Source organism: Symphalangus syndactylus, chromosome 16 (genome assembly GCF_028878055.3).
Source record: "Symphalangus syndactylus isolate Jambi chromosome 16, NHGRI_mSymSyn1-v2.1_pri, whole genome shotgun sequence".
Lineage (NCBI taxonomy): Eukaryota > Metazoa > Chordata > Mammalia > Primates > Hylobatidae > Symphalangus > Symphalangus syndactylus.
The window spans coordinates 29,270,979-29,298,914 of record NC_072438.2 but is presented as its reverse complement, the minus strand read 5'-3'; the positions used below and the strand labels follow the sequence as shown (position 1 = coordinate 29,298,914).

The following is a 27,936-nucleotide window of genomic DNA, read 5'->3' as shown; positions in this document are numbered from 1 at the left end:
AATGTCAGCTCAATCTAGACATGACTATTTCAGTGATCCATTTTCTGTAAGATCTGACACAAATCTATAAACAAAGTCATTGGGCATTATGGATAATTTTTCAATTTTCTTAATTTATTTTATTTTTTATTTTTTTTTTTTCAGATTCAATTCAGTGTATTTAAGGTTAACAAAGGCTGACATTGAAATGTTTAAAGATAGGCAAAAATTCACATTAAAAAAAATCCCTATATTTCTATTTAGAGTAACAGTAGGCAGTATGATTCCAAAAGTTAAAAATTATTTCACAACCTGTAGCTTCAGCTTGGCAAACAGCTTAGATTCCAAAACTGATTCATCTCTATTAAAATGTAAGCACTTAAAAAAAGAGCATGTCTGTATATATAGACATATATTTTAAAGGAATCAGATAATCTTTGAAGCAGCCTTAGTGTTTCCTTTAAATTTGTCTGGAAATGACCATTGTATTAGCTTCACAGAAAGGACTAGCCAGCTTCTTGGTCTAAGGCTAACATGGTGATCATTTGTCTAAGGCTAGAAAGGTACCAACAAGATGTAAACTGAGGAGAGGAAGAGAAGATGAGGGCTTTTCCTGGCAGTTGGTAGCTAAAACTGAAGGGATTCTAGAATATGACACAATGGCAGCCTTTCTTATCTTTTTCTTTCCGTGTTGGTTCTGGTGAAGGAGGACATTCCTGCTCTTGAAATTTCCTGATAACCCGGACAAGTTCATGGAAAGCTTGATCTACATTCATCCTAATCTTTGCTGATGCCTCCATGTATGTTACCTTAAGTTGCCGTGCTAACTGCTGTCCTTCTTCCTGCGTTACCTGTCTTTGATGATCCAGATCTGCTTTATTACCAATTAAAATCATTGGGAACTCATCACGATCCTTTACTCTGAGAATCTGTCTTTGAAACTTATAGATTTCTTCAAAACTGCCTCTATCTGTGACTGAAAAGACCAACAGGAAGCCCTCGCCAGTCCTCATATACTGTTCTCTCATGGCTCCAAACTCTTCTTGTCCTGCTGTATCCAAAATATCTAGCCGGGCTGCTCTGTCATCTATCACACACTGCTTTGTGTAAGAATCTTCAATGGTTGGATCATAATCCGTTACAAAATAGGACTGGATGAACTGGATAGTGAGCGCCGACTTGCCCACGCCGCCCCCGCCGACCACCACAAGCCGGTACTTCTCCTGGCCGGAGCCGTCCCGCCAGCCGGCCGCGGCCATGGGGACGCCGCAGAGCCCAGCCTGACTGCGCCGAGCCGCCGCTGCCGCCCGCCCTAGGCCCGGCTCCAGGGACGTGTGCGGCCGGCGGGCTGCGGGCGAGCGGCCGGGCTGGGGTCCCGGGTACCGGGAGGTGTCTGGAGGGCCGGTCAGCGCGGTAGCGCGGCGCTGGGGGCTGGCTGGGTACCGCCTTAGGCGCGGAGAAGCGGGGTGACGGCACGGGCCAGGGGCGGCAGCGGCCGGGGGGCGCGCTCCTCTACGCGTCTCCGCAGCGCCTCTCAATTTTCTTAATTTATAATACCAAATAAACCAATGTTAGGAATGTAAAGAATCCCTGAAACTTACAACTGCACTCATCAATTTTGTTTCCATCCCACCCTCCTTTTCTCCCTTCCTTCTTTTGCACTTTCTGTTGGTTATTTTAATTTAGGAATTCTCACTCTTATAAAAGGAGGTCCTGCAGTTTAGGAGGAGAAGATACTTTAGCTGAGGTGATGGAAAGGGTGGAACTAGAAAATTTCAGAGGCCTTATTGCATTTGTGGCAGTTCAAATGGTGCTTTTATGCACTGGATGGATTTTGAGAGTGTATTAGTCCATTTTCACACTGTTATAAAGAATAGCCTGAGGCTGGGTAATTTATAAATAAAAGAGGTTTAATGGACTCACAGTTCTGCATGGCTGGAGAGGCCTCAGGAAACTTACAATCATGGCAGAAGGAGAAGCAAGTACTTGCTTCACAAGGCGGCAGGAGAGAGAGAGAGCAAAGGGGAAACTGCCACTTTTAAACCATCAGATCTCGTGAGAAGTCACTCACCATCAGGAGAACAGCATGGGGAATCCACTCCTATGATTCAGTCACCTCCCACCAGGTCTCTCCCTTGACACACGGGGACTATAATTTGAGATGAGATTTGGGTGGGGACACAGAGCCAAACCACATCAGAGAGCTGTTTGTTTTACAATGTATGTAACAGTTTTGTGATAACAGTTTTATGTTTTCAGTCATGCCACATTCATATAGAGAACATACCGGCATCGTAGAGCCTTGAGTGAGATTTCACATAGCTCAGATGCCAAAACACAAGTCTTAATAAAACCACTGGGTAATGTGTGCTCCATGCGAAGGGTGTGTTTCTACTTCGTGCCATTTTATTATATCACAGTATAAACACAAGTATGGGGCATAAAATATTGGGGGGAAAAGGAAATACTGGGAACCCCATGATGTATGCATTAGTTTGTAAGCCAAGGAATAACGAGGAAGAGGAGGATGAGAAGTCATTGTCTGTGGCTCTTTAGAAGAAAAGCAATACACTGGAGTAAAAATAAAGTGGAACACTCTTTTGCCTTCCTCCTCTATGTCTATAGACACTGATATGTGTCCCAGATACCAGGCATACCTCTCCATTGTTCCATATTCTCAACGCTGAGCATGGCAACTTGCATGTGGTACGTGGATATTCATGGGTGGTGTATTAGTTTCCTAGGGTGGCCATAACAAAGTATCACAAACTGTGTGGCTTAAAACAATAGAAATTTACTGTCTGACACTTCTGGAGACTAGAAGTCTGAGATCAAGGTGTTGGTGGGACATACTACTTCTAAACATGCTATAGAAGACTCCTTTCTTATCTCTTCCAGCTTCTGGTGGTTGGTGGTAATCCTTAGCATTCTTAGGCTTATAAATGCATTGCTCCAATCTCTGCCTCCATCTGTTCATGCCCTTCTTTTCATTATCTGTATCTCCATGTCCAAATTTCCCTTGTCTTTTTTTTTCTTTTTTTGAGACGGAATCTCGCTCTGTCGCCCAGGCTGTAGTACAGTGGTGCAATCTTGGCTCACTTCAACCTCCGACTTCCTGGTTCAAGCTATTCTCCTGCCTCAGCCTCCCGAGTAGCTGGGATTACAGGCATGTGCCACCAAGCCCAGCTAATTCTTGTATTTTTAGTAGAGATGGGGTTTCATCATGTTGGCCAGGATAGTCTCGATCTCCTGACCTTGTGATCCACCCACCTCAGCCTCCCAAAGTTCTGGGATTACAGGCGTGAGCTACTGCGCCAGGTCAATTTCCCTCTTGTAAGGATGATAAGGACACAAGTCACATTGGGTTCAGGGCCCTCTCTAATACAGTATGACCTAATCTTGACTTGATTATATTTGCAAAGACTCTATTTCCAAATAAGGTTATATTCACAAATTCCAAGTAGACACGAAATTTTAAGGAATACTATTCAACCCCGTACAGGTGGTGATATTTTTTGTATTTTTTCTTTGTTTTTGTTTTCTGCAATGTGCCAAGGGCTACACTACACACACAGAAAAGTGGAGAGGTTCCTGTGCTTTCAGATATAAGGATTTAAAATATCCTAGTGCTGATGTGGTAGCCTGAACTTTAACGGATAAAAGGTACTGAATGGCATGCAGTGATGAGGTGTGGCAACTTCACCCATCCCTGCTATCCATAAGCTGCAGTTTTATGCAACATTAAAGCCACCCTCAACAGTATGCTTGTACTGTATACAGAATTTAAGTTTGAAAATGACCAGAAAGGTTTGAGGTACTTCTACATTTGCCAGAACCTTGATCCACTGTAGAGTTGGAGAAATCAAAGATTACCAGGTACGTCTGTGCCTAGTCAGCCCCCCATGTGTGGTGCAGTGTAGATCCTGATTCTTCATTGAATGAATATAAAGTGTGGCCACAAGGAAATGAGACGGTTGTGTGGCTTTATAGAAATTTCCTCTTAGTACTTTATGGCCCCAGTGTGATTTCATAGTTGTTTTCTGCCACTGGTAAATGTTTGAGGGGTAGAAATTATTTGGCCTGTTTTGGAAACAGCAGAGTGTAATAGAATAAAACATAGATTTTTGCTTTGAAAGAAACAGGGCTCAAGATCCAATGCTGAGATTTATTAACTTTGGGTAAATAATTATCCACTGTTCGTTTTGTTTGCTTTATTTTTTAATATAGAGATAATAAGAACCTCTTCTCAAAGTGTTACTTTTTTTGTTGTTGTTGTTGAAACAGAGTCTCACCCTGTCACCCAGGCTGGAGTGCAGTGGCGTGATCTCGGCTCACTGCAACCCTCATCTCCTGAGTTCAAGCAATTCTCGTTTCTCAGCCTTCTGAGTAGCTGAGATTACAGATATGCGCCACCACACCCAGCTATATTTTTTGTATTTTTAGTAGAGACAGGGTTTTGCAATGTTGGCCAGACTGGTCTCGAAGTCCTGGCCTCAAGCGATCTGCCCACCTTGGCCTCCCAAAGTGCTGAGATTACAGGCTTGAGCCACCATGCCCCTGACATGTTAACCATATTAAATGAGGTAATATATGTAAACACAGTAGCTGCATAGGAAATAGTCCTTTCATTCGTTTTTTGGTTACTTGTCATTTGTTTAGCTGAAAGTTAAAATACAAAGTAAAACAAACTCACAAAATACTAAGAAAGCAGAATTAGTAAATGCAACTATGCAATACTGAAGGAGAATTTTCCTGCAGAATCAGAATCTATACAGCATGTTCACTTGCAATATTGCCTGGCTTGCAAAATCTCAAATACGTAGCCTCAGCAGGGCACCAGCTGGGCCCATAAATGTTAACATTTATGCTCCGTTGCCCTGGTTTTCTCTTGTTGACCTTCTGGAATTAAATAAGGCATTCCTGATGCAATGAAGCCTCCCCAGCTGAACCTTCCTTTCTCTCACGTTGCCTAGTTTCTGTGAGAGTTTGTTTGGGTGAGAGTCTCTAGGAATCACTGTCAGGCAGGTGACAGACAGCCCATGATATCAGCACTGGACCTGGTCACTGTCTTGTGATTGCAAAGGGAGATAGAAGGTGAGATATACCGAGGGAGATAATTTGGAGACTCTGAGGTTTCTGCTTCAAAATTTTGATTTTCAGGAATGGAGTAGGGCCCAGGAATTGACATTTTAAAAGCCCTTTAGGGATTGTTGATCTAGATAATCCACATGCCTATCTTTGAAAAACCTTAGGATGGAATAAACATAATATGTAGTCAGAGCAATGAAGAATCCTGAGATTAGGATACATTCCGAAAATAAGGAATAGCATAAACTATGGAGCACCTTTCATTTCTCCAATTCATATAGAAGTATGTTTTTAAAACGCAGGATTAAGGAAACTAGCAGCCTTCTTGTCTCTATTGAAATAAAATCGATGTTTCAGAAAAATAGTTGAGTCTGAAATGCTGCAAATAAAATGAGGGTAACTGTGCTTCATTTGTCGTTGCTAGCTTAAATCATGGTTCTTTACAGAAGGGAGAGTTTGGCAAAAAAAAATATAGAAATATGCGATTCATAAAAAAATCAATAGAGTTTAGCACCTTTGAGAGAACTCTAATTTGAGATGGTAGACCTTGAGTCTTACCAGGAAGTATCCTCAGCCAGCAAAACACACCTTTCTAGTTTTCATGCTTCATCAAAAACATATGTCGAAAATACCTTATTTAACTCTCACCAAGTCCTCAAAAATAAAGACTTCTGAGTAGACTTTTCTATACACTGGAAGAACACTGTGGCCAATTCTAGTTTTAGAGCTAAGAGTATTAAAAGTATAGATTTTGGCTCTTTAAACTTGCCTACTGAATGGAACTTGGTCAGCCTGAGAGCTCCTTAGGTGTTAAGCCTAATTTTATTCATCTTTAGAGCAGCAGCTGCTTCTTACTTACACACTAAGTAGTGTAGTAAGTAGTTAATAAGTTTGAGCAGAATGGAGTAGAGTGAAGTGGAGTGGAATGGAATGGAATACAGTGGAGTCAATGGAAAGAAATGGAATGAGATGGAATGGAAAGGGATGGAATTGAGTGGAGAGGAATGATATGGCGTTGAATGCCTAAGAGTTTGACCTTGAACAATTCGGGATGAATTGACAGCATCATGTTTCAGAGCCCTACGATGTGAACCTGACTCTGATCAGGGATACTTCACCACACTTCTGCCCCTCATGAAGGTTCTGTCTGAAGCTACAGCACCATCCCCTGCAGGCACTGGGCTATTTCTGAGGTTTCAGATGGGCTCGTGGTTCTCCTGGGCTGTGATCTGCCAGGGAGCATGCTCTGGGAAGATGTGTCCTACAGGCAGTCATTCAGCAGCCACTCATGAACACAGTACTTCATGAAGCACTGGAGGGCTGAAAATGGAAAGGGCAATTATGGCTGCAATTGTCACCATTCTATACCTGTGTCACATTATGCCTTAGAAAGGCACCATAATGTAGTTGTCAGGAATTGGACTTATCAGATGATTTGGTTTTCAATATGGGCGCTATCACTACAGCTATGGACTCAAGCAACTTCTTAAAATTCACTTTACCTTTATTTCCTCACCTGCAAAATGGGAATAGCAGTACATTCATCAAAATCTCATTAAAATTTAATGAAAATAAAATCCATAAAAGCCTTTATCATAGTCCCTGTTCAGGATAAATACCATATGAATGCTAGTAATTTATTTAAAGAACAAGATATTACTGATATGCTCTTCTAGTGCACTGCAGTGTCTGTAAAGACAACATCGATCTCCCCATGTGTTCCACGAGCGATATATTTGTCTTCACAGAAATAATTTGAGCTAACATTTGATATATGTGTACTTTATACACATTACTATGCTGTGTTTTATGTGCCTTTAGTCACCAAATTATCACAAGTTTTATACAGTAGGTCCTATTGCAATTTTATAAACAAGGAAACTGAGGCACCGAGATGGTAAATAACTTATCAATAATCATATATTTAGTGTGTGACAGAACTGTAATTCAAATGCAGTAGTCTAGCCAAAGGTCATATGGTTAAGTACTACTCTACCCTACTGTCACCCTCATTTAAGGATCGTTAGGCTTTTTCATTTTCTGTAAAGCTTTCTACAGGAACCCTCTATCCTGTATCTAATGTGTCTGCTTCTGTGGCTTTCCAGAGCTCAATGGCTATTCACAGCACTTGATTGACTATGAATCTTTTTACTTTCTTGTAACTTCCTAACATGATTTGCAGGAATTGGTCCAGATTCATTTCTTTTATATCGTCTAGCCACAGTTTATTGGTAAATGGGTTTTATAGTATTTGCTGAGAAGGAATAAGTAAAATACCTAGCTAACACAGTACCTGAAATAAATGAGGGACTATTACAAGTTTTTTTCTGTTTTTCCTTATTAAGCGTCCGTATTCAACCCACAAATAAATTTCTGTTAGTTTAAAATCAACATGGCTATTCTCCAGAAAGGTATTCTTGATCATGATTGCTTCTTGTGACTTATTTAATTTGTGTTGGAAATAACAGTTGGAAATGGTTTAAAATGGGATAGAATAATTCATCCAGTCTTCAGGCTAGACAAGCTATTGGTTCTGGACCACATTTTGGTGTCATTTATATTTGACTCTTTTAGTCTTTAAAAATCAGTCAACCCATTAAGCAAGCGATTTGCTTTTAGTCCATTTAGTGATTTTTTTAAAAAGAGGGAGATTTTGAATAGCAAACAGAGCAGGAATAGCATCATGTTGTATACCTGAAATATATACCATAAAATTTATTTTAAAATGAAAATTCTAACAGTTTAAGTGAGAGAGCATATATTCATGATATGCCATTTCATAGATTTTATTTTGATACTTAGAAGTATTCCTACCTTCATGATTTACAGACTTTAAACATCAATAATTGGTTCTCTAAAAGGGATTTTAAACTTCTTTGGAAGCAGGTAGTATATAGCTTGAAACAATATTATTGTTGGTTCTGGCTGGCATGTGTAGAAGAGTATATACACACATATGTATATATACATATATATACACACACGTATGTATTTTCTCTTTAATTAATTAGCTTTTAATAGGAACTCTAACAACCTTGAGATGCAATTTAGAAAAGGAATAAAAAGCTATTTTTAAAAATCTTGGATAATATAATATGGTAGATTCCTGTAATTTAAAACAAATGCCAAGGTTAAGTAGAATGCATCCCCTCCAGAGATCCATATAATTCAGAATATGTTTCAGTCAGCAGGCTTAACACTGCTGCCTGCCCATCGGCCACTGGGAAAGTAATAAAAACCTAAAGGCAAGTGGCTACGCTAGCTTGTCAGCAAGTTCATACATACAGATTGATTTTAACCTTCTCTGATTTAGAGATACTTCAGACGAAAAAAGCTTATATTAATTATTGAAATAAAATTTTAGTGGGGAAAGTATCTACTGACTTGCGAGAGCAGAATGCTGCTATGTGTGGTATTACAGTTCAGATTTCTGAGCTTTCCCTCCGCCTGTGTGCTTCCCACTGTGGTCCTTCAGCATGCACAACAGTGGAGAGAAACTTTTCCTGTGCATTTCAAAAGAACTTGGTGTTTTTATTAAAGTAGTATTTTGTTGTAATAAAAAATGTATCTACTATTAAGTATGTTTATGAACATCACTACAAAATAAGATGATTGCACAGAATTGTTTTTAAAATGCAATTGCATGAAAACACACCTAGTATTTTAGGCTTCATAACAAAGAAATGTGGTTTTATCATTGGTCTTATGTAATAATTATTAACCTGAGAAGAACCCCGCATATTTTTTCAGTGAAGAAAACCTGATTTTTAAAATGTAAATGTACATCTATCTCATTATATCTCTGCATATATATATATATATATATATTCCTTTTTCTCTATCACAGTGACTTCGTTTTGCAGTTAAGTGTGCCAAGACTCAAAGTATACTGACAAATCAGAAATGATTTTCTGAAAATATTCAGAAAATATGTATCATGCACCAAACACTCTGACAGTTGCTGAAAAAGCAAGGCACCCTCAATTTCCTACCCACCTCATTCCTAACTTACCTCATAGAATTGTTTTCTACATCAAGGCTTGAAAGCATAAGACTTTCTTGTACTTTGACTTGTATATTATATTATTGCTGACAATTAACTACTTCATGTATTTAACACCTAAAGTAGAATAAAATAATATATTTAAAATACTAGGTTAAAAAATAATAATCTTACCTCCAGACAATGAGTTTTTACTTTTTTCAACCCCATTGTCATCATTATTATTTCAGATTCAAGATTCTTGCCCTTTCCTGATATTGTAGTAAATCACAAGTTAAAGAAACTGCAGCTTTAGGCCGGGTGCGGTGGCTCATGCCTATAATCCCAGCACATTGGGAGGCCCAGGTGGTTGGGTCATTTGAGGTCAGGAATTCCAGACCAGCCTGGCCAACATGGCGAAACCCCATTTCTACTAAACAATACAAAAATTAGCCAGGCATGGTGGCCAGCACCTGTAATACCAGCTACTCAGGAGGCTGAGGCAGGAGAATTGTTTAAACCCAGGAGGTGGAGGTTGCAGTGAGCCGTGATTGTGCCACTGCACTCCAGCCTGGGCAACAGAAAGAGACTGTCAAGAAAGAAAGAAAAAGAAGGAAGGAAGGAAGGGAGGGAGGGAGGGGAGGGAGGGAGGGTGGAAGGAAAGAGAGAGAGAGAGAAAGAAGGAAAGGAAGGAAGGCACTGCAGCTTTCAAAACTACTTCCCAATTTCCTCTGTCACCCCTCTAATTCTAGATGAGGCAAGATAAGCAGGTTGGTTTTCACTTGGAAGCCTAGAACTGCAAGCTTGCAAGCTGAAAGAGCAGGTTAGTGCTCCTGACTCTCTCAAAACCAAATAGCCAGGCTTTTCCTTCTGCAAGTAGTCATGGTTTTTATTGGCAGAGAAATGTTTTGACTTGAGCCCTCAACTTGGCTTTTAAAGATTACAGTTCCAAGCTGTGAACATTGGACCTGGATATACATGCACCTATCTTGGAGCTTCTGGAAAACCACCCCTGTTGCCTTTGCTTAGACCCAGGGCAGATAGTTCAGTGTCTTAGTTGTGAGTGTAGCTCATACCTTTGCTTATGCTCTGGTGATCTGTCCTGCCATCCTCAACTTACTGATCATGGACACAGCTGTCTGTTGATGTGCAAGTGCTGAGAAAGCCAGGACTTGGTCCATCTTGTTTAGTCTGATCCTTAAAAATTATCAATAAATATTTAGTGAATGAATAAACAAATAATATACTTATTTTATTGTGGTACTTGGGAGCTTTTGATAACTCCTTATCCAGTGATCTAGAATTAGCTTAAACAATGAGTCCTATGTAGCTTTTAAGACATTTACAAAGAGCTGAGATCTCTCATGGTCTATGCATTGCTTCCCTTATGCATTAATGTATTATATCAACAATTATTTGCCCAATTTTGACCAAATGTTTGCTGGTATCTTAAAAATTATTGTGATAAGTTATACACATTTATTCAGACTGTATTTTCCTAAGTATTGATATATTACAAAATAGAAAGAAAAGCAAATATTTAAAGAATAAAAACTTTAAAGACAACTACTCACCAAACTGAATTGTAAACAAAATGTTTTAAAGAATAATACAGTCATGTTTGTGACATTTGTTTACTCTCAATTTCAGGGTTGTGTAGGGCTCAAGACTGTAGCTAGAGCTGTATAACCTAGGAAACAAAAGTACATTGTGTATTTGACAGCAGATTTTTTTTCCACCAAAAATTGTAAAGAGAAACACATTGGATCCAGAATATTCATTGAAATATCTTAGTGCTTCATACAAATTGAGGTTAAGAAACTTGCCCTTTCCCTGTAAGACTGTCTGAAAAATTAGCATGGTCATGACACCTTATACTGCTGTTTGGAAGTTTAGATGAGCTCAACTGTAGACTGCATACAGTGCACTACAAAGTGCCTGATGCCTAATTAGTGATCAATATGTGCTAGCTATTATTTACCACATAGTGGAATGATGACAGAATGAAAAGTCTTCAGAGTTCCTTGCGAATTGTGTTTCAACTCATTAGACTGATAAAACATTCAATCCTCTCTATTCACTGAACATGATCAAAGCTTAAGTTTTCAAGACATGCCATGATGTATTTCATGTTAAGAAAGGCCAGATAGCCTCAGATTCACAAAGCAATAGTACACTTGTATTTTATCTCATAATACCTGAGATCATGCAAGAGAGACCATAATGATGATAATGCCTCTCTTGACATTCTCTCTTGAGAGATTTCATGGTCTCTTCCCAACTCTTTCTGCTTATATCCTGAAATGGAATCCAAGGATTTACTACCATCCAGGGTGTCTTAAAAAGTATAACAAGCATAGAAGGAGGTCTGATAATATTTTATTATAACAAACCTTCTTTGAAGAAAAAGAAGATAAAAAAACTAAGATTGATTTCTATACAATTTTATAGCACATTCCATTAGTTTCAGCTCCAACTCATCCTCTTATCTCAAAACTGAATTATCTCAGCTGCAGTGTGAACTTTTCTACTTCTTGAACTTATCTTAACCTGAGGAAGTGTGCTTTAACCACTGTCTGGAACTTGTACATATCCTTGGTACTTGATGTTCCATCACTGGGTGAGCTGTGGACACAGGTGTTCTTAATGTATTTTGCACCCTTTCTCCTCCTCTGCAGTTGCACAGTTTGTATTATCATTTCCCTTCCTATTCTGTCTTGATTCTGGGCTGAACTTAATCCATTTGTCTATAGTAGGGGTCAGCAAATAATGACTATGGGCCAAATCCATGCTGCTGTCTATTATGGTAACTGCTGAATTAATCTTGATTCGATTCCAGTCTCCTTAGTCTTCATTCTCCTAATCCAAAAATAGCTGCTGCACTGTATCTTCCTTCACGCTCTGGGCAGGAGGAAAGAACAGAAGCAATATGGAGGAAGGGGCAAAAACCTGTAAAAGGACAGCAAAACTTTTGCAGAAATCCTAAGCAGGCTTTTCATTGGCCGAAAGCCATGCCACATGACCACTTGTAAGGGTGCAAGAACTTGCAGCTTAGCTGGAGCATTTGCCACACCCACCCCCCCAAATTGAGTTTCTGTTTTGTTTTTTTTTTTTTTTTTTTTTTTTTTTTTTTTTTTTTTTTTGAGACGGAGTCTCCCTCTGTCGCCCAGGCTGGAGTTCAGTGACGCGTTCTTGGCTCACTGCAACCTCCACCTCCCGGGTTTAAGCGATTCTCCTGTCTCAACCTCCTGAGTAGCTGGGACTACAGGCGCCCGCCCCCACGCCCAGCAAATTTTTGTATTTTTAGTAGAGTCGGGGTTTCACCACATTGGCCAGGCTGCCCTCAAACTCCTGGCCTCGTGATACACCTGCATCCGCCTCCCAAAGTGCTGGGATTACAGGCATGAGCCACCATGCCCGGCCGAGTTTCTGTTTCTATGGAGGAAAGCAAACATGAACTGTTGGAGGAAATCAACATGAACTGTCGCTGGTCAAGCATTGTACAATCATTCCAAAAACAACAACAACAATAACTCAAAATCCAGATTTTTTTATTTGAGCCACAGGTCAGTCTCTAAATGAAGACCTAGTTTAAAGTGCTGCAAAGCTGAGTGTTTAAAAAAGCATCGATCTGGAATCAGTGAGAGCAACAACCTTTAATAGCTGGAGGCAGCAGAGAGTGACATTCAATTAAGTATTTTCATTAATCATTTATAAAATTAATCCTTAGAACTCGATGATAATGTATTAAAATGAAGTGCTGATTAGGACCGGCCCCGTGGCAGTTCCTTCAGGAAGTAAGGAATAAATAAAATTTTTCATTTAGGCAATGTTCCAGCTCCTATTGATGGGACTTGTACCTAGGAGGATTCCTTATGGGAAAAGCAAACATAAATAGAAGCAGGTGATGACCCGACCCTGTGATACAGTAGTTAAGAGATGCAACAACCATACCTCACTAATTTTGACTAATTAGAAAGAAATTCAGATTGAATTTGCAAAGTCTGATTATACAATATTTAATGTGATTGTCCTACTTTTCCTTTTTGTGATTATACAAATCAGTTTTTAAATCTGACATAGTTGAGTTCTTCAAGGCATTGTAAATGGTTTCTATTCTATCCATTGAATTTTACCTCTGTAACAGCTACAACGTAAGAATCATTTAACAATTTTCGAACACCTATTATGTGCCAACTACTGTGGTAGGCTCTTTACATCAATCATTTATTTCACATTTATACTAATCCTTAGATAGATTTTAGTCCAATTTTACTGATTAAAAAATAGGGCAACCCCACTAGAAATGTCAGGACCAGAATTTGAAACAAGTTCTTCCTGTGGCCCAAGTCCATGCCCCTTCCATTACGTTGCAACATCTTCCATGAGTGTAAAAGTAATATAGGCCAAGGATTCCACGTCTCAATGTGGTAGGAATTGTTGATTCTTTCATCTTTTTCTTATTGCTTGTTTTCAAAAAATATTAGCCAAGGTAAGGGAATGAGTAGAACAATATCAGAATAACTGAGGGTCTCCCTTAGGAAGTCCTATTAATTTTTGTATTTCTGTTTAATATAATCAACGACCCAACAAATCATATTCATTATTATCTTGGACAGTATATGTTCACTTACTACCATTACTTTACTCAGATGGAAACTGCAGACTAGGTATTATCTGAGTGCCATAACCCTTGTAATGGTGGCATCCTAATTAATGAAGTTTAAAATGTTGTAAGCCAAATTCTTTTCTCTTAAGTGTGCAGATGTATGTAGGAAAAGCTTAAAGCATTATTGTCAGCCTAAGGGTAGCAGTAGACCCGTTCCCTGAAAACACTATTAAAAAGTACCCTTTTGTGATTTGTTGTGGGTTGTATCTGATAAGGAAAAAGCATTTCCTCAAATTGCCCAGGCATTTCAATAAAACTCATCTGCTACTGGAGGAGTGAGTTGTTTCAATGAGTAGAAGCATAGACAACCTGGAGTGCTCTGTGCGTTCTTTAATAATATTTCCTTAAAAATTGTTAAATTTTGTTTGTGGAAAATGTATGGAGTTTAACTTAGTCTCTGTAAGTATGGCCTCCATTGTGCTAGAATATGAACCCCTAGATCTCATAGAATTCTTTTTCATACTTGTGTTCCTTGTGGTGCAATACCAAGAATAATAGGTGATACATGATTATTAAGACAAATTAAAGTTACGCGCTTTATATATATAAATCTATATATATATATATGAATAGATTGATATACATATCAATCAAGGAAAGGTGCGTAACTTCAATTTTGTTACATACAGATGAGAATATTATTAAGTGCTATATTAGTCTGTTCCCATGCTGCTGATCAAGACATACTCAAGACTGCATAATTTATAAGGGAAAGAGGTTTAATGGACTCACAGTTCCACATGGCTGGAGAGGCCTCATAATCATGGTAGAGATGAAGGAAGAGCAAAGGGACATCTTACATGGCGGCAGGCAAGAGGGAGCATGTGCAGAGGAACTCTTCCTTATTAAACCATCAGATATTATGAGACTTATTCCCTATCACAAGATCAGCCCTAGAAAAACCTGCCTGTGTGATTCAGTTACCTTCCACAGGGTCCATGTCATGACACCTAGAGATTATTACAATTCAAGGTGTGATTTGGGTGGGGACACAGAGCCAAAACATAACAGGTGCTTATTCATATATTTGTCTACATATCCATCCTTTCATGATGGATCCTTTCATCATATGATGGCATCCATTCATATGCCATCTGTGTATTCATTCATCCAAGAAAACTTCCAGTTAAAAAAAATTGGATAATGTTTTTGATTTAGTAATAAGAAAATTGCTGTATTTTTCTTTGTTGTAATGTAATTTATAAGCTTAATAAAATTTAATTTTCAAAACAAGATAAACTCTTACCTGATTACTAATGATTATAAAAATTAGATAGGAAATAATTACTGCTGATTTCCTAAAATATGTCACAATAACTTGAAGATTGAATTTCTATTAATTATTTCAGTTGTATATAAAGAGTGCATCACTTAAGAAGCAAAGAATAATAATCTATAATTTCTTCCTATACCTCTAAATCCCCAGTTTAAAACAACCACAAGAATAGGAGCTGCTTTTTGCAACAATAATTATTACCCTAGTGATAACATGAACACTACTGTATTCTTATCTTTTAAATAAAAAAAAAAATGTCATTACAGTTTCTGGGAAATGAGCTGCCACTATACCAATGAGTAAATTATCTAGGATACCACTTATTTTGTGAGGCATCTTTCATTTGTTTTATATTTTTATGCGGGTTGGGAAAGTGGCTGAGTATTTTTCCTGAAGTTAAAATGTAAGCCTCTCTACTCCTCTTCACATTTGAGTTCATAAGTAATGAGAACATCCTTATTTTACTTTTCAGTACTCAACAGTAACGTCAACATGTGTTTACAGAATACCTACAAATTGTCCAACTAATACTAAGCATTTAAAGAATACAGAGATGAAATTAGGACTATTGCCTCCTAGAAGTTTTCCATATTGTTGGAAAGACAAACTATGCAAAATAAATGAAATGTAATGATCTAAATGTTTTTCCATATACTGTTTTGATTTACATGTGGTTATAAAATCTAATATAGAAGTCTCTTTTTGACATATTTTTGTCAAAAAAATTAAATTGCTCATTTAATAAGTGGTTCTTTATTGATGTGCACTTTGCTGGTTATTATTTGTCAAATAAAGCATGGAAATTCCCCAAGTTAGGAGATGGAGAAGATGACTTTCTGATAGCTTCAAGCTGGGCTGCTACTGGCTCTATTGGAAAACAGTCTTGCAGAGGGCAGGAGCACATAACTAACATAGCAAAGTGATTTCTTTGCACATAGTATATGTTGAATTTGTGGTTGTTCAAGTAAATTAAGACAAAAGCCATTCATGGATTCAACAAATATTTATTGACTTCCTGTTATGTGCAAGGCACTATGCATGATGAAAAAAAAAAAAAACAAAAATCACTAGTCAAGCCAACAGACAGCACTCTTTGCTTTCTTGGCCCTTACAATCTGATAATGGAGATAGACAGAAAATAGTTCAACAAACAAGTGATAGGAAGAAAAAGATTAGATGGTATGGAAGGGAATAATATGAGACTGACTTAGAAGGTTTCCCTGAAGAATTGATATTTAAAATGAAACCTAAAGAACAAATAAGTGTTAAGTAAGTGAAGAGTAAAAAGGCAAAACATTAGCAGGTGTAAAAGCCAAAAATGAAAAAGAACTTGATATATTCACAGAATTGAAAGAAGCATAAGAAAAAAAACTCATAGTGGCTACTGCATAAGTCAGAAAGAAGCTCAATGAGACAACACTTCAGGAAAAATCAGATGCAAGAGCTTACAGTCACATAAACATTTTTGGGAATGTCTAGGGGACACACAATAAATAGCACCTCATTCTTATCTGATTCTGGACAAACATGGGGAAATGACAGGGAAAACACGGAAGCCAAAGCATCTGTTTAGTGTGACAGCCAAATGGGCTCACACCCTAACCCCAAGAATGATAGACACTGTTAACCCATCCATAAGAAGGGCTGGAGCAAAGAAATGCTACCACAGTGAGGCAGGTGAAAATAGGAGTGAGCAGAGAAGAGCATGCCAGCTTATTCTTCCCACACTACCACCCACATATGTCTATGTCTCTCCATTCTTTCAAAAGTGGAGAAAATAAAGGAGGAGGAGAGAGGCTCAGACTCATACCAAACCTGAACCCCCTCACAGGATGGAAAAAATGTTGGCAAAGAAGCATGGCAGAAATATTATACAATTTGGATACTCTAAATCCATGTTAATGTTTTAAGGAAGAAATACATTATCCAATATATATCATTAAAAGAGTACTTCAAAGCCTCCATGTGAAGGTGTCAAAAAGCAAAAAAGCCCAGGCACAGTGGCTCACACCTGTAATCTTAGCACTTTGGGAGGCTGAGGTAAGAGGATCGCTTGAGTCCAGGAGTTTGAGACCAGCCTGGACAACATAGCAAGACCTTGTCTCAAAATATTAATTAAAAAGTTACCCAGGTGTAGTGGCACACACCTGTAGTCCCATATGCTCATGAGGCTGAGGCAGGAGAGTCACTTGAGCTCAAGAGTTTGAGGTGACAGTGGGCTATGATCGTACTATTGCACTCCAACCTGGGTGACAGAGACTGATCCTGTCTAAAAGAAAAGAAAGAAAGAAGGACAGTAAAAGGAAGGAAGGAAGGAAGGAAGGAAGGAAGGAAGGAAGGAAGGAAGGAAAAGGAAAAGAGAAAAGAAAAAGATGAGTAAATATTATTGAGTACTAAGTCATTTCAAATTACCAAAATTGATGCATATTTACATTTGACCTGGCTCCAGGGAATATTATTTACGACTAAATCATATCAAGTCACTGTTATCAGTGCATGCTCATACTAAATATAGCATTTGACAATGGTAAACACACACAGACACACACACATACAACCTATAGAATTAATCACCTCATCTAGCACAGAGGCATTGACATACAAAAAAATAAAGACCATAGATGTCTTAGTTCATTCAGGATTCTTTAACAAAATACCATAAGCTTGGTACCTTATAAATAACAGAAAATTACTTCTCACCGTTTCTAGAGGCTGGGAAGTTCAAGATCAAACTGGACTCGATGTCCAGTGAGAACCAGTCTTCTTGCTGTAACCTAATATGGTGGAAGGGGCTAGCTAGCTCTCTGCAGTTGGTGAATAGTGTCCCCCTCCCCTTTTTTAATAAGGGCACTAATCCCCTTATAGGGGGCTCCATCTTCATTATCTAGTCACCTCCTAAAGACCCCATCTCCTGACACCATCAGCTTGAATGTTAGTATTCAACATATGGATTTTCAGGGACACAAATATTTATACCTTAGCAACAGGAATAAAAATAAGCAAATGCATATATTTTGTAGTATGTGCTAAGCAATGTTCTAAGTACTTTACAAATATCAACTTATTTAATCCACTCAATAATCTAATGAAATACATATTACGATTTTTTTTCATCCCCACTTTACAGATAACGTTTTTAACATTAGAGGAATGGAGAATTTTGCCTATGGTTGGACAGGTAGTAACTAGTAGAGGTAGGATTTATCTCCAGAGCTCATGATTTTAGCCACTTTGCTACAGATGGATGGGGTAAGGGTAGGAGCATTTGAGGAGCAGTTTGCATTTTTTGTCTTATTTTTTTCTTTTACTGCTTTGGGTAGAAAGGATTAGTCATAAAGAATATACTGTAAGCTGGGTGTGGTGGCATGCACCTTTAGTCATAGCTACTCAGGAGGCCGGAAGATCGCTTGAGCCCAGGAGTTAGAGGCTGCAGTGAGCTATGAGTGCACCACCCTGGGTGACAGGGCAAGATTCTGTCTCTAGAAGAAAAAAAAAGTTGAGGCTGCAGAATATACGGTGGCAGGTGAAAATGTATTTTGCTCTACACATATTTGCCTAAAACATTTTGTACAGTAATGTTATTCACTTAGAAAGCTCTCATAAAGAGGTTAAAAAATGTGGTGCCTGCAATTTTTTTTTCCTGGTGTCTCTGAAGTGTTAAATGAATCTCCTCAGTCAATTGGCATGGGGGATGATTATGTATAGACTGAAGTAAAATATCCTAACACATATTATATTAAAATAGTCTTGTATTTTACAATCACCTGTCAACTTATTTGCCTCTATTAATGCAGCAGTAACTATAACAGACACATGTTGAAGTAATTAGTGTTTAAATTGTCTCTCAAAACTACTATGTTTCCCCATCACCCTCTAGAGGAGGTAGAGTTGGTATCGTGCCTTGAAAGACAGCTACTTCTAAGAACTATTAAACGGAGCTTTTTTTTTTTTTTTTTTTTTATTACAATGCTCTCCATGGATGAGGATGCTTTTGTACAATTCACACATGCTTTCCAGATTGTTCTGGAACATCTGAGAAAGACACATCATTGAAACAACTTCCATCCATTGCATGGGTAGAAATTACTCTGGCTGCTATGAAGAGAAAGGTAAGAGATGATTAAGAATGAAATTGGAGAGAGCACTTAGGAAGGCATTTCAGTAGTCCAAATTGGAGGAGGTGGTTCTTTGGGTGAAGATAATGAATAGTCAAGATATATTTTTGAGGTAGCCACTCTGAGACTTGCAACTGGGCAATGCAAGAAAGGAATAATTAGATGACAGCCCTACAACCAGATTTTTGATATGATGATGTTGTTCCTGAGTTAGAGAAGTTAGGGGAGTAGAGGCATGGCAAGTAGTCCTAGGGAACAGGATGAATTCAGTTTTAGGTATGTTATTTTTGATATTCTTGTGAAGCCTCCAAGTAGAGAGATCAAAGAAAAAGAGCAAGAGCTGACACTTGATAGGACATGCTATGTGTTAAGTCCGTTCATGAAGTTTATGTCATGAATTCATTGAATCCTTACCACAATCATATGTGGGAATTAAAGGGACTATTTTATTATTGGTCCCATTTTTCACATGAAGGCAGTTGTATACACAATAAAATGAGATAGTTTACATTAAATTACATGGAAATAATTCTTAGTGTGCGGTATTAATATTGAGAAAAGTATATCTGTTCTGTTTCTCGCTTAGAATATTCACTGAAAATATTTTGGATGTCACTGGATGCCCCTGTTGGATGCTGCCCTGTGGAAGGAGTACTGTGTTTCAAAGCTGGGTGTAGTTTTAGTAATTAAAGGCACAAAAGAGATAAAGCTCTGAAGGACACATGAATTGAAGATGCAGTGATTATGACAAAAGTACTGGATGCCCAATTCTATGCTTCAATAAGTTCACAATTCTACTTCTCAAAATAATAATAGAGGGCAATTTAATTAAAAGATAATGGAATAAATTAAGAATGCTCCGGTATCTTTATATGCCCCCAAAGCATACATTTTCACCATGTGAATGTCAACCCAGGAATACTTCTTACCCCAATTGAAGTAGTCTATAGATATCACACATGTTGGATAAAGTATATTGAAACAAGAGTGGTAGAAATGTTTGCCTAAATTATTTTCTCAGGTGGGCAGACAGCATTTTTCATTTAAAAATAAACTATCCAAGTTAAAGGTAAAAGGAGAAATAGACTGTCTTGCAAAATTTCCTCTGTGGGCTTCTTCATAACACATTGTTTACTCAGGGCTACACACTGTACTGAAACATCAAGCCAAGTTCTGAGTTCACTTCTTAATTAGATAGCCCCACAGAAAATAACGCTTCTGTGAATTTTAACTAAGACCTGTAAAAGCAGAGACATTATTCACTTGAGTATGATGTAGCTCTTAGGAATGAGATCACCTGGGTTCAAATCCCAGCTGCACTAATTCCTAGCTGTGTGACTGTCTTAGTCAATTCCAGCCACTATAACAAAATACCATAGACCCGGTGGCTTAAATGACAAACATATATTTTTCACAGCTCTAGAGGCTGGAAAACTGAGATCAGAGTGCCAGTATGGCTGGTTCTGGTGAGGGGCCTTGTGATGGTTAATACTGAGTGTCAACTTGATTGGGGTTGAAGGATGCAAAGTATTGATCCTGGGTGTGTCTGTGTGTGAGGGTGTTGCCAGAGGAGATTAACATTTGAGTCATGGGCTGGGAAAGGCAAACCCAGTCTTAATCTGGGTGGGCACCATCTAATCAGCTGCCAGCATGGCTATAATATAAAGCAGGCAGAGAAATGTGAAGACTAGACTGGCCTAGCCTGTCAGCCTACATCTTTCTCCTGCCCTGGATGCTTCCTGCCCTCAAACATCAGACCCCAGGTTCTTCAGTTTTGGAACTTGGATTGGCTGTCTTTGCTCCTCAGCTTGCAGATGGCCTATTGTGGGGCACTCTGATCAGCTGAGTTAATACTTAATTAACTCCTCTCTCTCTCTCTCTTTATATATATATATATATATATATATATATATATATATATATACACACACACATATTTTATATATATACACATATTTTATATATATATATATATACACATATTATATATATCCTATTATTTCTGTCCCTCTAGAGAACCCTGACTAATACAGGGCTCTTCTGGGCTATAAATGGCCAATTTCTCAAGGTATCCTCACATAGGTGAAAGAGCAACCAAGTTCCCTGGGACCTCTTTTATAAGGGCCTTAATCGCATCCAGGAGGGCTTCACCCTTATGTCTGAATGACCTCCCAAAGGCCCCGCCTCCTAATACCATCACACTAGGGGTTAGGATTTAAACATGTGAATTTGGGGGAGACGTAAATAATCAGTCCATAACCATGACCCTGGGAAAATTACTTAAGCCCCATTTTCTTCGGTTTGCTCGGTGGGATAAATGGATGTAATAATGGTATTTCTTTATGGGCTTGTTGGGAGGATTCACTAAATTAATTAAAGTGCTTAAAACAGGGCATGGTCCATAAGAGGCAGTCAACTCTTAGCTGTTATTTAACCTGAACATGATTTTGAGTAGGGCTCAAACTCTCTCCTCTTGGGCTCCAGGCTATGCAGGGGTTTATCAAGGAGCTGTTTCAGTGTCCCTGAAAATATCCTGGCAGTTCGGCCACATCCTATGTGTTCTACATTTAGAAATCACTGGCCTGCGCAGAGTACAGAGATGACTTACAGGGGATTCAATTGTGTAATTTCAAATGCAAGCTTAGTAGAACCCCATTCCTGATACAGACGAAAAACGCCTGTTTTCTCCACCACAGCGTAGGGATATTTTCATCCACCGTGGTAATGGCTTAGCCTCTGCAGGTCCTTTCTGTGTCCTCAGTCCTCCCTGAGTGGTTGAGAGCTGAATGAGGCTGAGAGCTTCAAGTTTTCATAGACTGATTCCTCTGCTCACCTTCACCTGCTGCATCTCCCACCAGCAGGCTGCTGTTCAGCCTATATGTGTCTCCTTGATGATTAGGGGGTTAGGGTCTCCTCTGCTGTAGAGAAAATGCAAATGGTTTATACTAGTTGTCTTAGAACTGACTGCTGAAGAAAGAAAGAAGAAAGGGAAGAAAGCAATTTCCTGTAACTAACTCCCCAGGGTGATGCCGGATTTGAGGCATTTGTGCTCACTGTGTCTGTCTTTGGACTTTCCAGGCCAATATATTGATCCCACGGATGACCAGTGAATGTTTGATAGAGTAGGGGGTATGTGTGCTACCCTTGATCTTATTCCAAATTCAGGGATGAGGCACTATGAAAAATGTGGGCGGGTGGAATAGGAGCAGGATTTGGAATCTCAAAGACTTGGGATGGGAAGTCTCATGTTCAGTTCTTACTAGCAGTATGACCTTGAAGCAAGCCCCTGTCTTCTGAAAGCTTTCATTGTCCTATGTGTGAGATGGAAAGAATAATACCACCGTAGGCTTTTGTGTGGAATAAATAGGATAACATCCACATAGCAAACCCCACAGTAAATGGTAGAAGTTATTAGAAGTCTCCTAGTTTAGATCTTCTACAATGTATCAGAGAAAGCTGTACATACAGAGAGGGTAATTACCAAGCACAGGTGCACTAGTGGTGGCATTGTACTCCCATGATTGTTTCTTTAACCTTTTGTTAAGGGAGATTTGAATTTATGTGCACAGCAGTTCTTCAACAAGTACTTGATGAATGTCAGTCAATATGTCAGCAACAGGGTTGCTGTTACAGAAATAAGTAAGGCAGAATCTTAACCGTGAAGGAGTGTAGGCATGTAATGACTCATATTAGGCAAGATAAAAAAAAATCTATGATTAACAGAAACATACCAGTTTATTGAAATACCTCGATTCATTGGAGCATAAACATAAGATGCTTTTATTTCTTTTACAAACTGTCTCCAATTTTACTGTGTACCTCCCCTGCTTCTTTGCCTCCATTCACATATTGGGAATCTTCTAGAACTTTCTGATTAATTTTAGATATTAAACTTAGGACGTTGAAATTCCCAATCGCATTTCGGGTTCAAAACTCTCTACTTCCTTTCCTGTTTCATTTATGACTGAGCTCCTCTGGTATGTGAGGCAGAGTAAGGAGGGAGAAAAATACTTCATACCTGTGTTTATGGTTATGAAGGGGGTCCCAGATCCCACTCTGACGTGGTTGTTTCTGAGTATGTTGTTCTTATTATTTTCCAGGGAGTGTATATTTAGCTTCACTGTGGCCCTGCCTTCATGGAGGATGCACAACCCCTTTATCTATGTTAGACTTTTCAGCTGTTCATGGAGCCTTAGAATTTCCATTGTTCTTCACAAAAAACCATGAGGATTTTCTCTGACATCCCCTGAGTGTTTCATGGACCCGGGATGAGCTGTACCCATTTTTCCCAGGCACGCTACATCACATTCTCTGCACACATGGGCTGCTGTACCAATCCTCTACCAGTCTTTGGTATTCTCCAGACTGCAATCAGGAACCAGTCTCTATTATTGTGTATGTTTCTAAACTCTTCCCAGACACAGCATCATGTTCCTAAACTCTTCCCAGATAGAATTTCATGTTCCTAAACTTCCTTTTCCCAGGCACAACTTCACTTTCCTAAACTCTTTTCAGACACAGCTTCATGTTCCTAAACTCTTCCCAGACACAACTTCATGTTTCTAAATTTCACGTTGCTAAAATCTTCCCAGATACAACTTCATGTTCCTAAACTTCCTCTTCCCAGACACAACTTCATGTTCCAAAACTCCTCCCAGACACAACTCCAGAGGGTTCTGCACAGATTTTCTGGATCGTGCTAAGGGAGACCTGAGTGTTCTTCAGCTCAGCAGCCTACAGGAGAAGAAACTGATGCAAGCCCTTCCTTTTTATAAGTACGGTAAATATTGATTAGTGACTCTGACAGATGTCAACGACCAATTTAGTTTGGGGAGTTTGAGAGAGAAAAAGAACATCCACCAACCTTGTCTCTCCTGTACTTCTCCTCAAGTTCTTTCATCAGTTTTCAATGGGTGAAAGGAAAAGCGTGATTGTTGTGGTAAGACTTATTCTGCCGTTTGATATGCACATGTGACAGTTTCTGACCTCGATTTTAGATGGCTCAATAGAGCTGGATTACTTTGTACATTGACTGAACTTTGGGCAATATGAAGAGACCTTCTGTATATTATACAGGAGATACAAGTGTTATTCGTGGGACAGCAAAGGGAGAAATGAGAACTTTTTCTGAAGATATTTAGGAAGACACTATGATTCCTCCCTTACCTACACCCTTGCTTCTCATAGCACTTTGCTCAAGGTTAGAGCTCAACGTAGGTTTTCTTGCTAGATGTTTTTCATTCATCAACCAGTTTCTTGATTTGTTTATTCTGTCATTGAACAATAATAAATTGAGCTACTACTTTTTGCAACTGGTCTGCAAGATGATAACACACTGGTGAATGCAAGAGACAGAGCCCATTCTCTTAGCCAATTTTGTGCTACTATAATAGAATACCACAGACTGGGTAATGTATAAGGAACAGAAATGTATTTGGCTCATGCTTCTGGAAGTTTGGAAGTCCAAGGCTGAAGGACCAACATCAAGCAAGGGCCTTCTTGTAGTGTCATCCCATGGTGGAAGAGCAGACGGCAAAAGAGAGAGAGAGGGCAAGAAGGACCAAACTCGTCCTTTTCTAAGAAACCCACTTTTGGATAATGAACCAGTCCTGTGATGATGACATTAATCTATTTATGAGACTGAAGCCTTTATGATCTAATTACTCTTAAGTCCCTAACTTTTTTTTTTTTTTAGATGGAGTCTTGCTCTGTCACGCAGGCTGGAGTGCAGTGACACAATCTTGGCTCACTGCAAGCTCTGCCTCCAGGGTTCACGCCATTCTACTGCCTCAGCCTCCAGAGTAGCTGGGACTGCAGGTGCCTGCCACGACGCCCAGCTAATTTTTTTGTATTTTTAGTAGAGACGGGGTTTCACCGTGTTAACCAGGATGGTCTCGATCTCCTGACCTCATGATCTGCCCGTCTTGGCCTCCCAAAGTGCTGGGATTACAGGCGTGAGCCACCTCGCCCAGCCTAAAGTTCCTACTTCTTAACACAAATGCACTGGGAATTAAATTTCCAACACATGATCTTTGCACATTCAAACTATAGCACCCATTTAGAAAGAAACTTATAAATGCAATGAGTATGGCAGTACAGAAGTGGAGAGTTTTTCCAGAGCAGGAGCCCCCATCACTGAGCTCCAGCCTAGTTGAGAGGCATATGGAAAGCTCTAGGGAAGCGATGGTTAAGCGCCAGTCTAAAGGATAAGTGGAAACCAGCTTGGTAAAGAAGTAAGAAATCATTTCTAGAGAAAAGGAGGGAGATGGTGAAGCCACTGAAAAAAATTTAGGATAGCTGGAATGTAAGAACATATTGTGTTAGGTAATACTGGGAAATAGGTAGTGGCTAAATCAAATGGACTTCATAGGTCATGTTTAGGATAGAAGTAAGAAAGTATGAATGAGTTAATTAATTAATTGATAAATAAATGAATTGTCTTCTTGCAGGCACACATCTCCCCCAGAAGATGAATACATCAGGCTTAGATAATAATGCTTTCCTTGGGAAGGAGTGGTCAGCCTATATTTTCCACTATTCTCTTTGTGAGAGGTGAGGGCGAATATTTGAGAATATCTACTGGAGAAAGAGTCTTTCTTTCACTTTATTTTTCTGTTGTAATTTAACAGGTGCTTCCTATTTCTATCCCTCCTTTTACTTTGAATGTTTCCCTTTTTATTTTTATCTTGTTTCTTCTGTAACCCTCCAACGACCCTGTGTTGATTGGGTTTGCTTATCCATAAATGCAATTTTAATTCTTTTGAGGAAAGAAGAGACATAATTATTTAGTTACTATTTTTCCCATTAGGGCTGTTTTTGTTGGCTCTGAGTTCTCTGTGGAAACATACACTCTACTTGAAGCAGTTATATTTTATTGTGTGGATATCAATAATATAATGATGTCTTTTCTAAAATATCTGTCCTTTTCCTCTGTGTGCTGTGTTGAAAAACATTAGGCTTGTAGCAATCCGATTGCCTGGAGTTAGTGACACCATGCTTTTCTCTGCTGAACTGAACATGTTTACTCCTTGGGAAATATTACTAAAGACATCATGTTACTGTCGTTTTTGAAAGCATAAATACCACTTAGAAACAATATCAGCTCATGCGAATTACCCAAATGGTTCATTTCTAAGGTTATATCAGGGAAACTGCATTGTTTCCAAAGCGCCAGGGACCATCTTACAGTTAACATTTTTCTGGTTTTTTAGAACGTCTGACAGCCTCATGTTAGAAAGAGTGACACACAAGGCTAATAACTTCACTTTTCTTAAGGCCTTTATCATCACTGTAATTTACAAATCTCTTTTGTTGAAAGGATCTACACCTATTTTAAGAAAGGAAACCTGACTAGTGTTTGATCATAATTTTAACCTGTTTTCTTGTGTAGGAAGTGCTATTTTTCCACCCCTGTTAGGCTTATTAGTAAACCAAGCTCTCCTAAATCCTCCTACCTTCAGGTCGTACAGATCCATAGACCCAGCAGAGTGGACTAAATACATTTTGTACCATTGTTCAAGCCAAGGATTTGGATTCTTTTCATTATTCCTCTTGTGGTTATCTAAATGACAGCTAAAAACAATAAAGTAGCAACGTTGAAAGAATAGTTAATAGAGAATGATTAAGAGGAAGATGAGAAAAAATGTATTGAGCATTTAGCACATGCCACGTGAAGGCTGAAGGTTCTGCCTATGTTACACTATTCCATTCTCACAGCAAACCACTGGAAATATACTATTGGTGAATAAAAAAATATGCTGACAATTATTTAATACATTGAACACAATCCTGCAGATAGTAAGAGGCAGATCTAGGATTCAAACCCATGTTTTTCTGATTTCTTCATGCCAGTGATAAAGGATGCATAGTGTATTATGCTACTTTCTGGTACTTATCTGTCCATTGACAGCTTCTCACATATCGCCAACACAAGCTGTTGATAAAGATGAGTTTGTTGTCTGTTGATGCTTTCTCATGAAGCGTTGATGGATTTTTCAGGAAATTTCTTTAATGTAATGAGCTGTCAAGTTATTTGCCTGAATGAGAGTCTTCTGGAATAGTAAAGGTAAAGGCAAATGAAGAAAACAGAGTAGTGGACTCCTATTCATGTAGACAGTATGTTGAGAGTGGGAGGTAAGTCCAAGCCACATGTTGAGGTAGATGGATTTGTTCCCATATCATACAATGACACAGTTATTTAATTACATCTTCATCTCTGTTACTGGAGAAGGAACTCTTCCACAGCAGGGCTGTCCTCTTAGTCATTTTTGTTTCTCCACAAATGACTAGTGTTTCTCTGCTTGGAACAGAGTGGTGTCAGGTGAGTGGAGGTGGAATGGTGATGGTAGCAGTGGAGAAAATGGTAACAATGTAACAGCATTTGTCTTCTGTTCACTCCACACAAGCCACATGCACTTCCTGGTGTGTTATCTCATCTACTCCTTGTGACACCCATATGGGATTGCCGCTATTTTTATTTAATGGATCTGCCATAATGTGAGATTGTGTTCATTGTTTAATAAAGGTTTGCTGCAATTAACTGGACATTCTTTCAGTAGATTAATGTCATATAAATCAGCCAATTATGTTGACCTTTATTCAGTCCAAAAGAAATGTTAACATTTCCGATAGATTTTACCTATTAAATGCTGAGGGAACTTCAGCAAAGCCAATGCATATCTTACAGCAAACATAAGAAGCTTGTTAAGCAATATTTTCTTCTGTTCAGTTCCTGTGAGCACAGGTGAACCTATTGCCATTTGATTCTCATGTATATGTGTTGAGAGTATCTCTGTGGCCTGAGTCTCCCTGAACCAGACTCTGAATG

At 38.8% G+C, this 27,936-nt stretch overlaps 2 protein-coding genes and 1 long non-coding RNA gene across 7 annotated transcripts in view; 1 reads left to right on the top strand and 2 right to left on the bottom strand.

The window, feature by feature from the left end:
- The window catches only part of KCNIP4 (potassium voltage-gated channel interacting protein 4), a 1,214,216-nt gene that overhangs the window by 421,527 nt on the left and 764,753 nt on the right, over nt 1-27,936 (top strand). The window lies entirely within an intron of this gene.
- Nucleotides 1-27,936, bottom strand: part of LOC134732726 (uncharacterized) — an 800,561-nt gene that overhangs the window by 343,330 nt on the left and 429,295 nt on the right. The gene's annotated exons all lie outside the window — the stretch shown is intronic.
- Nucleotides 119-4,114, bottom strand: LOC129464727 (ras-related protein R-Ras2). The gene has a single exon (XM_063619455.1). The coding sequence runs from the start codon at nt 1,236-1,238 to the stop codon at nt 624-626; it is 615 nt and encodes a 204-aa protein (XP_063475525.1). The 5' UTR covers nt 1,239-4,114; the 3' UTR covers nt 119-623.